General features: G+C 43.9%; 2 protein-coding genes across 2 annotated transcripts in view; both read right to left on the bottom strand.

Annotated features, from left to right (window-relative positions):
- The window catches only part of GALNT1 (polypeptide N-acetylgalactosaminyltransferase 1), a 154,555-nt gene that overhangs the window by 34,389 nt on the left and 101,116 nt on the right, over positions 1-19,050 (bottom strand). The window lies entirely within an intron of this gene.
- Positions 17,187-18,585, bottom strand: LOC138642378 (uncharacterized). Its single transcript, XM_069730500.1, has 2 exons — positions 18,322-18,585; positions 17,187-18,175 (listed from the first exon to the last, which is right to left on the bottom strand). The coding sequence occupies exons 1-2, from the start codon at positions 18,435-18,437 to the stop codon at positions 17,290-17,292; spliced, it is 1,002 nt and encodes a 333-aa protein (XP_069586601.1). The 5' UTR covers positions 18,438-18,585; the 3' UTR covers positions 17,187-17,289.

Below are 19,050 nucleotides of genomic sequence, written 5' to 3'. Positions count from 1 at the left end.
CTCATAAAGGTACGGCATGTCATATCGGTCAAAGGAACGTCATGTCATAGCGCTCATCAGGGTACGACATGTTAAAGCGCTCATCAAGGTACATGTTATAGCGCTCATCAAGGTACGACATGTCATATTGCCCAGTGATTACAGCAATATTCTGAATGCACAAGTAATGACTGACTTACTGTGAGGCGATACTATTAAACCCAAAAGGCCCAGTTTAATCAGCAGTGGGGATTTTCTTGCCGTTCTTCATGAGGGAGTGTGGCGGAATCAGATCCTTCGAAATCATGAATGCCTTTTCAAAGCTTTTTGCTCAAGGAGTCGATTCATCAGGGTGCCCGAGACAGACTTCTGGAATATAACACGTTAAAATGTCGCAAAATATTTGCACAACTTAGAACTGTGCAAATATGTTGCCACTTTTGCCATTTTTATGTCAATCTTGGCCAACTTTGCCCAAGTAGGTGAAGCTGGGTGGGCGAGGTGTAATGATGCCCGCCCAGCAAATATATCACACTTCATAGACATGCACCAAAACGGTCTGGAGTACCATTTCTGGTGGAGGCAGATGTAAGTTGTGTGGAATATATTAAGTGGCATATACCACTTAATGAATTAGGCACATCTCACTTGAGAAGTGTCTTCAATAAGGCCAGTCTTAATGAATTGGGCCCTAAATTCCAGCCTATGATTTTCAATGGTCACTGCCACTTGTAATGCAAGAGAAGGGCAGCTATAATTGATAGCAGATCTGATCTTTGTTCCAGCCCTGCTAATAATAATTACAACCAAGTTTTAGAAGCAGTTTTCTAAGGTTAAGCTCGCATTGTCAAATAAGAATAAATCCATGATACCACGGACAAGGAGGCGTGTAATTTTAACCTCGTCCTATTGATTGCAGCTTCAGGGCGGCAACATGCCAAGAACAAGCTTTTCTTTAGAGATCTGGTTTAGACAAAACGCAAACAGACTTTCTGTATAGTAGTTTAATATGAGGACTACAGGAAGAGTAGCGCTGTGTTGTTCGATTCAGCTAAAAATCAATACACACAACACATCACAATTTCAGCACTGGTACAATTTCACCAATTAGAATCTACCCCTGTCCTCCACTATTCTGAAATCTATTCTGTCAGATAATACTCAGTTACTTCCTAAAAATGATTGCAATCACAAATTCTTTGGTATTATTATCTTCATTTAATTTGTCTTAAATGAAAAAACACAAAAGAAAATGAAGCAAAAAGCAAAACATTGATCATTTCACACAAAACTCCAAAAATGGGCCAGACAAAAGTATTGGCACCCTCAGCCTAATACTTGGTTTTAGACCATTCTTCTTTGGCAAACTGCTCCAGGTCCCTGATATTTGAAGGGTGCCTTCTCCATACTGCCATTTTTAGATCTCTCCACAGGTGTTCTATGGGATTCAGGTCTGGACTCATTGCTGGACAACTTAGAAGTCTCCAGTGCTTTACCTCAAACCATTTTCTAGTGCTTTTTGAAGTGTGTTTTGGGTTATTGTCCTGCTGGAAGACCCATGACCTCTGAGGGAGACCAAGCTTTCTCACACTGGGCCCTACATTATGCTGCAACATTTGTTGGTAGTCATCAGACTTCATTATGCCATGCACACGGTCAAGCAGTCCAGTGCTAGAGGCAGCATAGCAACCCCAAAACATCAGGGAACCTCCACCATGTTTGACTGTAGGGACCGTGTTCTTTTCTTTGAATGCCTTTTTTTCTCCTGTAAACTCTATGTTGATGCCTTTGCCCGAAAAGCTCTACTTTTGTCTCATCTGACCAGAGAACATTCTTCCAAAACAGGTTGAATCAACTTTAATCCATGTCAACTGGCTGCAAGTGTGATTTAGATATTGCCATTACCTGTTAGGTGCCACAGGTAAGTTACAGGTGCTGTTAATTACACAAATTAGGGAAGCATCACATGATTTTTCGAAAGGTGTGAATACTTTTGTCCACCCCCTTTTTTATGTTTGGTGTGGAATTATATCCATTTTGGCTTTAGGACAATTCTTTTTGTGTTTTTTTCATTTAAGACAAATGAAATGAAAATAATACCAAAGAATTTGTGATTGCAATCATTTTCAGGAAGAAAGTGAGTATTATCTGACAGAATTGCAGGGGTGTTAATACTTTTGGCCATGTATATATATATATATATATATATATATATATATATATATATATATATATATATATATATATATATATATATATATATATATATATATATATATATATCTATCTATCTAGCAGTATTGTGCCACGTGTAGCTACGAACACCCAGCTTGAGATTCTGCTGCACACCACTTTCGCTGGGGCTGATTTAATATGACATGCATCTGGTCGAAATCTTCTCACTGATGTCTGACACCAGAACAATGTCACTTGGATTTCATAAAAAGATAGATAAAAAGTTTTAATGCCCATTTGGGTAATGCGACACTCACTCGGATGGGATGTTTGTAATGTGACTAAGAACCAAGATAAGGAACGATTGAGTACAGTTTTCTAATTGTGCTTCAGGTTGCCGCATGATGCTAAACAGAAAAAAAAGGACTTAAAAGGGGTATTCTCAAGTTGTCTCTTCACAGTTCTGATCCAAGAACTTCCTCCTTAACAGTTTTCAGTGTTTGTTGAGTCTACAGTATTATACTTACACAAAGAACAGTGCATTTGAACAAGAATATGGCTAAGAAAGTGAGAGTTGTGATTAGGAAGACTGCTCTGGAAATTGCTGATGCTTAGTCCAGGGGATTGGGATTAAGAGCTCTTTCAGGAGCTGAAAGGGAAGGAGAGGGAGGTGAACAGCTAACTGCTGTATAGAATGGGCTGGAGACAGCTGACTTGTTAGGATTAAACTCCTCTCCTGGAATGTAACTACTGTAGAAACTTGACCATGGCCCAACGGGTCAAATGTCTTTGGAAACAAGGTGTATACTATAAAAAATATAAGCTCTCACATCAGGAGACATAAAGCAGACAGAAAAAGCAAGTCAATTGCAAACTTGCTTATTTTCATGTTGTCTAACTAAAGCAATTTAATAATATGAGAATGCCATTTTTAAGAGAACATGTCACTATGAAAATGCAGTCTGATCTGCAGGATGTATGTTAGAGAACAGGGGGAACTGAATAGACTGGCTGTTTTATGAGGAAAAATTCAGGAGAAAATGTGTTTTCATCACTTAATCCTCTTCTCTTGCTGGGATTGTCGGTCCAGTGAGGGGTCCTATCAGTGACTGACAGCTTTCTTTGTATTCGTGTGCATAGAAAGATAGCTGTCAGTCATGGATGCGACAGCCCACAAATCCCAGAAAGAAGCAAGAACATATTTAATTTGGACAGAAATTGAAATAGGTCAATGAATAAAAGGTTTTATTATAACAAAAGGATTTATTCTTCACAGCTTGCAATGCATGGGCCAAACTTGTGGAAAGTTACCACCAAGCTAATCACAAGCTAGACGTTAGCAAGGGTACCTTCTTACATCTGGACTGGCTCGGAGACTGTCTAGTATTTCGGGATATGCGAGAAGCTGATACGAATGCCTGGAGGATCCTGGTTGATAAGAAGATGACAGATTTGGTGCTGGGCATGGTCGTAGAGTTTCAATACGTGATCACACTTGGTTATTTTAGTTGGTCATTACCACACATGCACTCACACTAGTTGGCTGACCATGTGCAGTGAAGAGCGCCACATGTGGGTGCACTACATACATCATTAAGGTGCGTTTGTGTGACTCTCCTTGAGGGTAGCATATACACAACTTTAAATGAGCACTGACTCCCTTGATGGGTAGTATATACCACTTGGTCCCAGCAACATCATGGTGTGTCTTGGCGCTAATATGAATAACCTGACAAACATTGCTGTGAGTTAATTAACCCCACTATTATATACACCAATTACCTTTGGGGGCTGGAATAGATCACATGATAGGTAAGGTAGTGGTGGTGAACAGTATACTTACACTCTAACACTTAAAGGGTTTTTCTCACAAGCAAAGTACATTTTGATTAATAGATCTTGAAATAATAATAATTTCCACACAATTGGATGTATTGTAATAAAATGTTCCTGTGCTGAGATAATCTTCGAAATGTGCCCCTGTTATGTACAGTGTAATGGCTGGTCTTAATACTAGATTTTAGGACTGTCCAGATTAGGGTCACCGTGACGTGGTGGGATGGCTTTAACTTTTTTTTATCAAAATTATGTTAACAACGTACCCTATACTTTTATGCATTATTGCCATTTATTTACTGTAGGGTATTTGCTTATTTTGTTTCTGTCTTGGGTTTTGTCTGTTTAGTGGTCAGTGTGAACATGCGCCTACACACTGTATGCATAACTTATATTCCAGGTCATTGCTTTTGGTTTCTGTGTAATGTCTGTGTCTGACCATGCAGGAACATGGTCTGATCATACCACATCTCCTGGGCAGGAGAGGAAGCAAAAGAGTATACAGCCATTACAGCATGAGATGTCAGCGGATTTCGTCTCTGAGGTAAAACAATACTTAACCCCTTAACGACCGCCAATACGCCTTTTAACAGCGGCAGTTAAGGGTACTTAAACCACAGCATCGCTTTTTAACAGCACTGAGGTTTAAAGGGAACCTGTCACCCCCCAAAATGGAAGGTGAGCTAAGCCCACCAGCATCAGGGGCTTATCTACAGTATTCTGGAATGCCGTAGATAAGCCCCCGATGTATCCTAAAAGATGAGAAAAAGAGGTTAGATTATACTCACCCAGGGGCGGTCCCGCTGCGGCCCGGTACGATGGGCGTCACGGTCCGGTCCAGGGCCTCCCATCTTCTCACGATGACGTCTTCTTCTTGTATTCACGCTGCGGCTCCGGCGTACTTTGTCTGCCCTGTTGAGGGCAGAGCAAAGTACTGCAGTGCGCAGGTGCTGGGCCTCTCTGACCTTTCCCGGCACCTGCACACTGCAGTACATTGCTCTGCCCTCACCAGGGCAGAGAAAGTACGCCTGCGCCAGAGACGTAGCGTGAAGACAAGAAGAGGACGTCATCTGATTTAGATAGGAGGCTCCGGACCGGACCGCGACACCCATCGGACGGGAACGCCCCATGGTGAGTATAATCTAACCCCTTTTTCTCATCTTTCAGGATACATCGGGGGCTTATCTACAGCATTACAGAATGCTGAAGATAAGTCCCTGATGCTGGTGGGCTTAGCGGACCTTCGATTTTGGGGGTGACAGGTTCACTTTAAGGGTATATCGCCCCCCAGAGTTGGAATTTCTCTGGGGTCTCAGCTACCGGTGGTAGCGGAGACTCCAGTGAACATGATTCGTGTAGGTTTTTACCGACCCCTGTGTTGCGATCGCCACTATTAACGGTATAAAGGCGACCGCAAAACACACAAAAAAAGTTTGATTTTCCATTTAATTTCTCTCTCCTCTGATGTGATCGCACATCAGAGGAGAGAGAAATAGGGTCCCCCTAATCCCCCCCCCCCCCCGATACCTCCGTTATCCCTGGATCGTTCAGCATCCCCCCCTTCACCGTGATGTCCCCCGACATCATCTTCCGGGAGAAAATGGCAGGCACATGCACAGGGCGCCCGCCTAAATCTGCCGGTCGCCACCCAGCAACAATAGGAAATTTTTCTTTCTGCTTCATTTTGATCACTTTGATAGACCCTAAAATAAAAAATAAAAAAGGTAAATAAAACCCCTTTTTATAACCTCCTTAGTTAGGGAAAAATAGTAAAGTAAAAAAATATATTTGCATTTTTCCATTAGGGTTGGGATTACGGTTAAGGTTGGGATTAGGGTTAGGGGTGTGTTGGGGTTAGGTTTGTGCTTAGGGATGGAATTAGGGTTAGGGGTGTGTTGGGGGTTAGGGTTATGGTTGGGATTAGTGTTATGATACGGTGGTCTAGGAGCAACATGGAACGAGCTCTAAAGGAAGTGGTAACTGTACTGACCGCAGTCCCTAAGCTCAACACAACACTAGAAGTAGCCGTGGAATGCTCCTAACTCTCCCTAGGAATCTCGTCACAGCCAACTACCCCTAAAGATAGAAGCAGGAAAGCTATCTTGCCTCAGAGAAAATCCCCAAAGGATAGATTAGCCCCCCACAAATAATGACTGTGAGTGGAGAGGGAAAAGACATACACAGAATGAAACCAGGATGAGCACAGGAAGCCAGTCTAACTAAATAGATAGGACAGGATGGAATACTGTGCGGTCAGTATAAAACACTACAAAAATCCACGCAGAGTTTACAAAAAATCTCCACACCTGACTAAAGGTGTGGAGGGCAAATCTGCCTCCCAGAGCTTCCAGCAAGACAGAATAAATTAACACTGATAAGCTGGACAAACACAGAAAGCACAGAATGGATAAGTCCACAATCTATGGACAGAAAAGGGCAAGCAAAAACTTAAGGTACCTTCACACATAACGATATTGTTAACGATATCGTTGCTTTTTGTGACGTAGCAACGATATCGTTAATGAAATCGTTATGTGTGACAGCGACCAACGATCAGGCCCCTGCTGGGAGATCGTTGGTCGCTGAATAAAGTCCAGAACTTTATTTCGTCGCTGGACTCCTGCTGACATCGCTGGATCGGCGTGTGTGACACCGATCCAGCGATGTCTTCACTGGTAACCAGGGCCGCGCTTAGTAACCCGATGTTTACCCTGGTTACCATCCTAAAAGTAAAAAAAAACAAACAGTACATACTTACCTACAGCCGTCTGTCCTCCAGCGCTGTGCTCTGCTCTCCTCCTGCACTGGCTGTGAGCGCCGGTCAGCCGGAAAGCAGAGCGGTGACGTCACCGCTCTGCTTTCCGGCCGCTGTGCTCACACAGACAGTACAGGAGGAGTGCAGAGCACAGCGCTGGAGGACAGACGGCTGTAGGTAAGTATGTAGTGTTTGTTTTTTTTTACTTTTAGGATGGTAACCAGGGTAAACATCGGGTTACTAAGCGCGGCCCTGCGCTTAGTTACCCGATGTTTACCCTGGTTACCGGCATCGTTGGTCGCTGGAGAGCGGTCTGTGTGACAGCTCTCCAGCGACCAAACAGCGACGCTGCAGCGATCCGGATCGTTGTCGGTATCGCTGCAGCGTCGCTTAATGTGAAGGGGCCTTTAGCTTAGCTGAACTGGTCAGGATAACAGGAACTCCAAAGAGATGTGAATCCAACCAGGAACCATTTACAAGTGGCACTGGCTGAAGATAGAGCCAGACTTAAATAGCCGAGCAGAAGAGACGATAAGTGGAGGCAGCTGATGACAGCTAACTCCAAGGAGCAGCCATACCACTAGAAACCACAAGAGGGAGCCCAAGTGCAGAACTCACAAAAGTGCCACTTACAACTACCGGAGGGAGCCCAAGAGCGGAATTCACAACAGATTAGGGTCAGAGGTGTGTTGGGGTTAGGTTTGTGGTTAGGGTTATGGGTAGGGATGGGATTAGGGTTAGGGATTAGGGTTAGGGATGTGTTGGGGTTAGGGTTATGGTTAGGATTAGGGTTAGAGGTGTGCTGAGGTTATGGTTGGAGTTACAATTGGTGGATTTCCACTGTTTAGGTTAATCAGGGGGTCTTCAAATGCGACATGGCGCCACCATTGAGTTCAACCAATTTTGCGTTTAAAAAGTCAAACGGTGCTCCCTCCCTTCTGAGCTCTGCCGTGCGCCCAGTGTTTTTTTCCCCACATATGGGGTATAGGTGTACTCGGGAGAAATTGCACAACACATTTTTTGGTACATTTTCTCCTGATACCCTTGTGAAAATAAAAAAAGGATCTAAATTAATTTGTGAAAAAGTAAAATGCTTATTTTTTCCTTTTACATTGCTTTAGTTCTTGTGAAGCACCTGAAGGGTTAATAAACTTCTTGAATGTGGTTTTGCGCACCTTGAGGGAATCAGTTTTTAGAATGGTGTAACTTTTGGGTATTTTCTGTTATATTGACCCCACAAACTCACTTCAAATGTGAGATGGTCCCTAAAAAGTGGTTTTGTAAATTTTGGTGGAAAAATTAGAAATTGCTGGTCAAATTTTAATCCTTCTAACTTTCTAACAAAAAAAATTTGTTTCCAAAATTGTGCTGATGTAAAGTAGACCTCTGGTAAATGTTAATTAACTATTTTGTGCGACAGGACTCTGATTTAAGGGCATAAAACTTCAAAGTTTGAAAATTGCAAAATTTTCACCATATTTCTGTTTTTTTCATAAATAAACGCAAGTAATATCGAAGACATTTTACCACCAACATGAAATACAATTTGTCACGAAAAAAAAACAATCTCAGAATCAGTGGGATCCGTTGAAGCATTAAAGAGTTATAACCTCATAAAATGACAGTGGTCAGAATTGTAAAAATTGGCCTGGTCATAAAGTACAAAATTGGCTGTCACTAAGGGGTTAAAACAGGCAGGGAAATGTTTTACCTCACAAAAAGAATCAGCTGTGACTCCATGTTGTAATGTTTGTATCCTCTCTTTTGCTTCCCCCGCCTGCCCAGGAGCTGTGGTATGATCAGGCCATGTTCCTGCACCGCCATTACACAGTACACAGCAGGGGCACATGGATAACATTATCTCAGCACAGGAACATTTTATTTAAATCACATCCAATTGCAGAAATAATTATTCAAAGATCTAGTGAAGGCACATGTGCTGCTGGATATCAGACCAATATGTATAAATATGGAAATCGACTACTAACCATGGTTTGTTACTGCATTTTTATAGAATCTGTTGCCCACAATCAGAAGTTGGCAAACTGTTTATTGGGGTCAACCAGGATATTCTAGGGTATGACTGCAAATACTCTATGCTCTCATGTCTGGATCTTCTGAAAGGAAATCTTATAGCATTGGGACTATATCGCTGGCGAGGAACTATACGGAATATTACTTGGTGCACCTTTCATGGCTCGCCCTGGTTTAGACACTAAACTCATGTCCTGTGTTGTGACTGAGGATTACTTGGCACATATATTTTGACATTTAAGCTACGGTATATTAATATTATAAATGCTTTTAATAGACATTAGCAAAAAAAGTTACGTTTTAACTATTAAATGGAACCTGTCACATGAAAAAACGCCATCAACTTGCAGATATGGGGTTAATCTGAAGGTTAAAGGGAACTGTCACCAGGAATAACGCTGATAACCTGCAGATATGAGGCTAATCTGCAGGGTAACAGAGTTATGATACTGTTCGTCGCCTGCAGGCAGCGGAATGCGATCTATATTCTCCCCGCCAGCATTCGGTATTCAGTCACCGCTCTACATTGCGGCCGGCTGTCAGTCAGGGATGGGGACGCGGTTACAGTTGCCGCTCTGTGTACTCATAGTGATGACTGAACCGGCGCCACTCCGCACCTATGACTATGGCGAGGAAAATAAAGCTCATTTTCTCCCCGCTGCATTTGGCTGTGTGCAGGAGCCGGACAGCATCAGAACGCTGTTAACCTGCAGATTAACCCCATATCTGCAGGATAACAGCGATATTTATGGTGACAGGTTCCCTTTGATAGGGTTCTAAACCTGCCCAGTGCCCGTACTTAGACCCCTGCCGCTAGGAGGAAATGAATTGCATTCCTGCTGGTAGCTCTATGGATAGAGTGGCGGATGGAACTGCACCCAAGGCACTGACTGACGGCAGATCAATGCAGTCACACTACCGCATGTCATGCACAGCGGGGTGCTGCCATGCCGACACTAATTATCCAATCACCCATTGAGTGGGCTTTTTGCACAGTCATCGGTTGATCGCAGACATCTTTACATAAGCCAGCATTCATGAGAGCTCCTGAGAACACTCATTCACTTATTGGCTCACTTATATATGCCATTATGTATTTCTTGCTTATAACTTTGCTCAGACATTGATGTAATTTGGAAATTATATTCCCGATATTCAACAAAAGGCATCAATCACTAAGGCTACGTTCACATTAGCGTCGTCGACGCACAACGACGCATGCGTCCCTATCTTTAACATTGGGGACGCATGCGTTGCGTTGTCATGCGTTTTTGTGAAAACGCACGACGCATGCGTCGTTTCACCGCACCTGGGTGGCGTCGGAGACGCTATATGTTGCATTTTTGTAGCGTCTATAAAACGCATGTGTCGCACTTGCGTCGCTCGTGCGTCGTCATTGCGTTACAATCTCCCATTGAAACCAATTGACAACGCACGTGACGCAAGTGCGTGCGTCGTGCGACGCATGCGTCGTTAAATAAAATTACACAAAAAAAGTGTCTAGACAGTGTCTAGACAGTGATAAACATCCCCCATATATAAAGAAAATGTTTGGATTGTTTGTCACTTCTGCTGCAGCATCTATAGCCAACACACCAGACGTCTTCATCTGCTGTCCAGAGATGTAAGTATAGAATGATTCTGCGCATTTTCTACAGGTTTTATTTTTAAATTGTTTTATTGCAAGTTGTGTATTATTGTGTAAAGACATTGTTGTATTTTTAGTCTGGTTGTGATGTATGGCGTTGTATAGGATGGCTTTTCATTGTCTCCGGCCTTGATTATTGTTCTTTCCAGGATAGATTTTTCTATTCCATTTATTGGTTTGGGGGTGTTTTTTGTATTCAGTTGTGATGTATTTTTCTTGCGTTATATGATGGCGTTTAATCTCCGGCCACGTTGGTTTTATTGTAAAGTATGGTAGTATAGAATGATTCTGCGCCCTTTTATTAAATGTAATAATTTTTATTGCAAGTTGTGTATTATGTTCTGCACTGTGGTTGTGTAAAGACATTGTTGTATGTTTCTGGTTGTGATGTATGGCGTTGTATGGCCTTTTATTGTCTCCGGCCCTGTCGGTTTTATTGTAAAGTATGGTGGTGTATCCAGGATTGCCGTTTCTGTCCTTAATTTTTGGGGGTTGTTCATTTTTTTCTTTCAAAAATCTATTGTGTTTTTTGGGTTGCTCCGTGCATACTGTTGTTCCAATTTTTTTTTTTTTTTTTTTTTTTTTTTAAATATAAATATTTGCTTTTTTAATCAGTTTGGTATTTAAGGTCTTTATATTTAGCCTTTTTTTTTTTTTTTTTTTTTAATTGTCACGTATGGCGGTATGGTTTGGCTTTTCTTTTGACTTTTTGCAATCAATGTAGTAAACATTTTGTTAAAAAATACTGTCTTTTTGGATTACGACATAGGGTCTGTTGTGTATTTGTTTTGTTATCTTTAGGCTTTTGTTTACTCTGGCATTGTGTTGTCTCTGCCATTGTTCTTTGTTTCAATGTGGCAGTGTTGTTTGCTCAGCGTTAGTTCAGTTGGCATTAGTGCAATGTTCTTTGTGGTTGAAATGTAAATGTATTTTTTTTTTTTTTATATTTTCCTATGTTCCGCTGTATTGTGCATAGGATAAATTTTATTTTGTTTTTTATTTAAGAATTTCATCTAGTAAAAATGGCCAGCGAGTCAAGCATCACCCCACCGCTGAGGAGTCCGGTGAGTACATGATCTACTGTTGCTTACTATTCGGTGTCATTTGTAGACGGGTCACTCAACTTTTTTTAAACTATTTTCCAGGCTTCTTCAAGTGAGGAGGAGAGCCAGGAGGAACATAGCCCTCAGGAGCAGAGACCACGGGACCAAGCTGTGGTGGCAGGACGGCGAGTAAGTTTTTATGTCAAACAACCTATTCCTTTTTTTTCTTTAACTTTTTTTTTTTTGGGGGGGTATGGGGGGTGGTGGGAGGGGGGGGGGGTGGTGAAGGAGGTAGGGAGAACAATTTTTATCTTGCAAACATTAATATTTTCCAATTATTCTAGGTTTCACAACGGGCCCATGATGACCCACTGGACATCGACCTCATGGTTGCATCCATACAGGAGCGAGGCCCGTTGTGGGACAGCCGTGACCCCCGGCACGCTGGTCCGCGTGTTGCGCCGTTTGTGGCTAGAGGTGGCAAAATCGCTGTGGGATGGCTTCGACAGCGCTTCCCCCGCGGTCAAAGATAAATTTCGTAAGTATTTCCGAAATGCTGCTCTGACCCATCATGCCAGGATACACAACCGTCTGTGATGTCTTCTATTGGGATTGCACACGATTGCGTTATCAATTTCAATATTTTCTCTCAAACTAATTTTTTTTTTTTTTGACTTTATACACAGTTAAACAATTGAAGACCAGATGGCGCTCCATGAAGGACCGTTTCAAGAGGGGCATGAAAAAGGAGGGACAGATTCGTAGTGGTGCTGCAGCTTCAAGGACCTCAATCTATAAATACAATCGTATTTTGCAATTCCTGCGACCGGTCCTTGAAAGCCGAGAGTAAGTATAGTACCTATTCACACACCTCGTTTGGAAAACATGCATATTAACGTAGTATATTACCCAGCCACGTAGTTTATTGCCCAGCCATTTATTTTGGCAAGTACGAAGTATACAGCACACAGACAGATAGTAGATTGGCCATGCCCGGGCAATATTTCATAGTGGAGTAGTATATTGCCCATCCAGGTGTATCCAAGATTTAAAAAAAAAAAAGGAAAAATATAATATACACGGCATACCTTCTACTCCAAGGCAGGTTATGTTCCCATGGTTGCTCAGCTCGCAGGACCTGTGATGACGTCTCAGTCACATGACCGTGACGTCATGGCAGTTCCGACGATAAGCGTAATTGTCGGGCGTTACAAACGGCAAACATGGGTGGCTATTTTGAAAAAAATAAATGTATTCTATTTTTAATATTGATGCGGCATATGCAGTGTCAATATTAAAAATTGGTTAACATTAACGGCGGCAATGGATACCGCCGGTAAAGTTAATTAATGACAGGGGAGTATGCGGGCGACGGGCCTTCACTGCGGGGAGTAAGGAGCGGGCATTTTTATTCAGGCCTGTGACCCGCGCTGATTGGTCGCATCAGCCATGTCAGGCAGCTGGCCGGTTCAATCAGCAAACCGTTACGACTGACAGACTGAACTAACCCTTAAACAGTTATGTTAAATTATAATGTGTGATGCAATGTTAACTTTTACACAGGTGGTGACGAATGTGAAATGTTATATTTTGTATACTAATGGTTTCCTTATGTTTTCACAGAACACACAGCAGCACACGCGAGCGTGTCCGACCCTCTGGAGCGGTCCTTCATAAATCGCCATCTGACCCGTCACAACCATCCCACAGCGAGAGCAGGTCTGCACCACCACAATCTGGCGAACCGGCAGCCGGTCCATCAGATGTTCCCCTGGCCGAGGCTTCTGTCGCTCCTTCCTTCGGGTCTTCCCGACAGCGTCAGCGGGCCTCGGACAGGACGGTCCTGCCCGAATTTTTGCATTTGAGCACGGTCTTCCAGAATTGTTTCAAGGCGCTGGGCGATAGAATGGACACAGCTCTGTCCAATATCGACCGGCGTCTTGAAACAATGGAATCGGAGCTCTCGAGGACGGCCAAACATTTTTTTAGTGCCATTGAGAAGGGCATGGTGGAACATCTTACGCCGGAACTCCAGATTTCCGTTATGCAGGCCTGCAACAATGCATACGTGACTGCTCTGCAGCAGGCTCGGGTCATGCAGTCAGCGACTACAATGCCCGCAGTACCATCGCTGGCTACCATGGCTCCGACTCCTGCTGCAGAGCACCAACACAGAGCTCCGCGTGCCCAGGGCCACCGCCACCGCCACCATAGAACAGAGCCCCAAACTTCTGCTCCTGCCAGGCCTTCAAGGGCACAAAGACGGGAAGCCGAACCACACCCAGAGGGAGAGAGGAGAAAAAAAAAAAGAAGACCAGCACTACAACGTCGGCTATGGCTGCTCCAAGAACCAGCACACCAAGTACCCAGCCTGGGTCTACCCGGAGCAGGAGTAGCCATAGCCAGTCCACATTAGCTAGGACACTGGTCGTCCCTCCTCCCTCACCTCCTGGGTTGGCATTATCGCCACCCTCTACAGGCTGGACTGACGTCGGCATCCCGTCCAGTGTCTTAAAATATGGTGGTTCCTCCCCCTCGTTCTCCTCAACCCACACCCAAACTGGAGGTTGTCAATCTCCCTTTGTCGCTGACGTTAATACCCCTTAACCTTTACCCATTTTTTCTTTTTGTGTCCCCGTTAATAAAATATTTTATTTGATCAAAAATAAGGAGTTTCTTGGTCTTAAATAAAGTTTGCACCAAATCACACCTTGCGCCGTATAAACAAATCTTGTGTTTGTAACACCTGATGTGCAATGTCTGACACAATCTTATCAATTTTTTTTTCTAATTTTTTTAGGGCAGGCTTTCATTGTACTATGAGATGTTACAAACACAAAGAGCATTTCACAATATATCAATTTCAAAACCTACCGTAAAGGTACCATCACACAACGATTTCATTAACGATATAGTTGTTTTTTGTCACGTAGCAACGTTATCTTTTCTGAAATCGTTATGCATGACAGCGACCAACGATCAGGCCCCTGCTGGGAGATTGTAGGTCTATGCGAATGATCAGGACCTTTATTGGGTCACTGATCACACGCTGTCATTGTTGGATCGGCGTGTTTGACACCGATCCAGCGATGTAGCTGGAAACCAGGGAATATCGGGTTACTAGCGCAGTGTTTTACCCACTCAAAAAATTGAAAAATACCAAAAAATACTACACACTTACATTACGGTGTCTACCATGTCCCTCGCCGTCATCTTCCCGCAGTGAATGACACTGTCATTCCCGGCCGTAAAGTTAAAGCAGAGCACACCATTGACTTAAACGCTGTGCTGTGCTTTAGGGCTGGCACAGTGCGGAAAGCTGACGGCGATGGACGTGTCACACACCAGAATGTAAGGTTTTTTTTTATTTTTGTGTTACATTTACAATGGTGAACAGGGGAAACATCGTGAGTGCGGCCCTGCGCTTCATAACACAATGTTTACCCAGATTACACGGGGACTTGGTCTTTTTTGGTCGCTGGAGAGCTGTCTGTGTGACAGCTCTCCAGCAACCACACGACGACTTAACAACGATCACGGTCAGGTTGTATCACTGGTCGGGATCGTTGGTTAATCGTTTTATAATGGTACCCTTAAGGCAGGGCCGGCTCCAGGTTTTCGAGGGCCCCGGGCGAAAGAGTCTCAGTGGGCCCCCCCCCTCTAACACATACCCTGATTTATGATGCACAGATACGGCAGAGAAATGTATAGTACAATGCCAGATTTCACTTCTTACATGAGTGACAGCTATTGTAGATTCTGCAGTGTATATATACAGGAGGAAAGGTGCTGTGCAGTGTATATATACAGGAGAGGTGCTGTGCAGTGTATATATACAGGAGGAAAGGTGCTGTGCAGTGTATATATACAGGAGAGGTGCTGTGCAGTGTATATATACAGGAGGAAAGGTGCTGTGCAGTGTATATATATATATAGGAGAGGTGCTTTTCTGTTTTGAGTTTTTCTATGAAACAAAGACTTTTCTACATAAACAACGTTGTTTGGTTTTGCGGCCCCAACAGATCTGTGCTACAAAGTAACAGGCGGCTCTGGCATTAATGAGGGACCTGATGCTGAATCCTTTCCACAAACCCTAATGACCCAATTAGTGCCCTGTCATTAGAAGCTCATTAAGCGCCTCCCTGTCCCGAGCAGTCATGTACAGTATGGGGGGATCCTGCAGCCCACCCCCTGACTGCTCCATACCATACACTGCCCTCTGTCGCGCTCACTATTATCCTGTGCATTTCTCCGTCATCGTTACCCCATGTTACACTTGTCACCCAATGTCACAGGTCAGCCCCTCCCGGACCCTAATGGCAGCAGGAAATGTCTGCTCCTCTATTGGGTTGGAACCTGATTTAATCAAGGAATAATGTGGATTTGTTGCCTGTGGCTGCAGGGGAAGGGTTAAGTGATGCCATGTCCGTGGTGGGAGCAGTGGCAGCTGCTGGGACCTGGACAGACACAACCAATGTTGCTGTGACTGCACAGTGTGACCTGGAGGAGAGAAGCTGAGACTCCGGAGTAGAAATCACCCACATGTCAGCACTGGGCAAAGTCCCTCCAGTCACCAGCATGGGGCCACGGGGCCCCAATGTACAGCCCACAGCTCAGTTTTATCCATGGCAGCAGCTCCCCTCCCTCCTGGCATCTGGTTAACCCCATTTATGCGGGTCGGATTGTTATCTTTAAGGTTCAGCAATAACCTTCATACAGATGGGAAGGGGTTAAGCTTCTTCCTACCCCACTGGTGCAGGTTTGGTGCAGCATGCATGTATTCTGGGTGAGCTGGGCGGCTACAGGTTGCAGGCTGCACCCCACCAGCTTCTCCTCCAGACATCACCCACATTTTTAGGCAGCGGAGACAGACAGCAGCAGACTGAGCCACAACTGCAAGATACCTTTGCACTCAGGCACTGGTAGGACGGAGCTCCTCCTCCGGAATCTGCCTGATAAACTTCAGCACTGTCTGCAGCCAGCCAGGGGGGAGAGCAGAAAATGTGCTCTCTCCGCCCACAATGTCACACTGGCTGCCTTCTGTTAACCCCTATGTGTGCCTGCCTGGCTGCACTGACTGAGTGAGAAGATGCTTGTGTCAGAGCTGGCACATAGGGGTTAAGAGAACGCAGCCAGCAGTGACATTGTGGGGGGAGAGAGCATGTTATCTCCTGCTCTGCTCTCCCAGCTGTATCTATGACAGCTAAGTGGGCCCCCCTCTCTCCCCAGGGCCCCGGCATTTGCCCGCTGTGCCGGGTGCTGACGCCGGCCCTGCCTTAAGGTTATTGGTCAGGTGAGGTGGTAGCAATGTTCACAGTGTCGCCACTATTTGACTCTGGACGTATTCCAGCATCTTGAGTCCAATAGTGTAAACTCAGTAGAGTTTAGCAAACATGATCGTCTCCCTCCTTGTCAAGCCAGGTTCCATATGCAAATAGTCTGCAAGATTAAAAATGGTTGACAAAGTGGGAGCCGATCATGTTATATTTTAAAACTATGGAACACACGGCTGAACAATTTTTTTGTTTTGTCACAGTCAATTTGGGTACTGGTGCTCACATTACTAAATTTGGTGGGACACACATTAGTTTCTAGAACATTGGATTTTAAATTTTGTTTAATTTGGAAAAACATATGGGATATTTGTTTTGTTAAAACGGAAAGGCACAAGAAAGAACTTTATTGTAAAAAACACAACACAGTAGAAATTCAGGGGACATTACAACATTTATTACATAGGCTGGTAAAATGTCATGGACTCAAGTGTGTTTACATGACAGTGTTTTGATTGTATCAGTAAAACCAAGATGGAGTATAAATTAAACCATTTGATCTTGCCATGAAACACGCCCAACATCTGAAACAAAGTATGCAGCAAATCGATCCCTCATATGAGCAATTTCCAAAGTTGTCCTCAGAGGATGATCTTGATAATCAGGCAATGGATTTGGTATGGGTTTATCTAGTTCCACGTTGACTCTCTCTTTATCAATAACATAATTGTGGAGAACCACACAAGCCTTCATCACCTCATCCACTGTCTCAATTTTCAAATTTATTGCGGATCCTAAGATACGCCATTTTGAGACAAGGATTCCAAAGGCGCACTCCACAGTTCTTCTGGCCCTGGACAGTCTATAATTAAAAATAGTTTTTGTGCGGTCCAAGCCCCGACTGGAGTACGGTTTCAGTAGGTTGGCACTCATTTGAAAAGCCTCATCCCCAACCACAACAAATGGCATGGCCGGGCCTTCGGTGTTGGGAAGAGGTCGTGGCTGGGGGAAATTAAAATTGTTCTCGTATAATCTTCGGCCCATGTCAGACTCCTTAAATGTCCGTGAATCATTTGCACGGCCAAACGCTCCAATGTCCACGGCGAGAAACCTGCAGTCCGCACCTGCAATTGCCATAAGCACGGTGGAAAAGTATTTTTTATAATTGAAAAACAGAGATCCACTTCTCGCAGGCTTTGTAATCCTAATGTGCTTCCCATCCACTGCTCCAATACAGTTAGGGAAAGAACCCAGTTGTTCAAATTTTTTGGCGTTGGCCTCCCATAACGCTGTCGTTGGTATTGGTAAAAATTCATCCCGGAGGTTGTCCCACAATGCGCGGCATGTGTCGGCAATAATACCCGAAAGTGTGGAGACTCCAATCCGAAACTGGAAATGCAGTGATCTCAAGGTCTCTCCGGTAGCCAGGAAACTGACAAGAAGAAAAATAAATAAATTTAATTTAATTACATAAAATAAATTTTCATTTTTAATTCCAATCCCCCACCCCACAAAAACAAAAAACGTTACTTTAAAAAATGGCAAGAATATATAAAACCTTCACATTGCATTACGTACTGTAGAGTCACCAGCAGACGTTCCTCGGGGGAAATTGATTTACAGAGCTGCGTGTCCTGCCTGGAAATGGCTCCTTCCACCAGACGCAGCAGATAGCGGAAGCTGTTTTGAGACATCCTGGTGAACTCAAAGTATTTATCCTGGTTGTCATTTAACTCGCCAAACAAACAATGGTAGGCTCCACGACTCTCGGACTTCCACTATAGGGTGTAGCCAAAAACGCCGACGACTCCTTCTCCGTAGTTTTTCTCTGTTCATGACAGGCAATAGCTTAAGCAATAGCAATGGCAAAATCCAGCTCCATATTGAGGTAGATACTCTCCATGGGACGCTCCATCTTGATGCTGTAAAACCACGCAATGGTAGGAATTTCTATGCCGGGGTATATATACCACAATTCCATTATACTCAACCTCTTCTATCCATTGGTGGAATGATCTAGTGTTTAGACAGTAGACCCACCCTCTTCTATGCATTGGTGGTATTATCTAGTGTCTAGACACTAAATTGGGTTGAAAAGTGACATCATTGTTTGACAACGCATGCGTTGAAAAACGCTGCGTTTTTTGAAAAAACGCAACAAAAACGCACAAAAAACGCAGCGTTTTACGACGCATCCGTTCAACGCATGCGTCTAAAAGTGTGCGTTTTTGTTTGGGTTGCCGATGCGTCATGCGTTGCGTCGACGACGCTGCGTCGCATGACGCTAATGTGAACGTAGCCTTACAG

Source organism: Ranitomeya imitator, chromosome 6 (assembly GCF_032444005.1).
Source record: "Ranitomeya imitator isolate aRanImi1 chromosome 6, aRanImi1.pri, whole genome shotgun sequence".
In the NCBI taxonomy this organism is placed as follows: Eukaryota; Metazoa; Chordata; class Amphibia; order Anura; family Dendrobatidae; genus Ranitomeya; species Ranitomeya imitator.
The sequence above is the reverse complement of the archived record's forward strand: the minus strand, read 5'-3'. Positions and strand labels throughout refer to the sequence as shown.

Coding starts and splice junctions, on each gene's coding strand:
- LOC138642378 (XM_069730500.1), bottom strand. CDS start 18,437: ATGTCTCAAAACAGCTTCCGCTATCTGCTGCGTCTGGTGGAAGGAGCC. Junction 18,176..18,321: donor CGTCTGCTGGTGACTCTACA/GTACGTAATGCA, acceptor TCTTCTTGTCAG/TTTCCTGGCTACCGGAGAGA.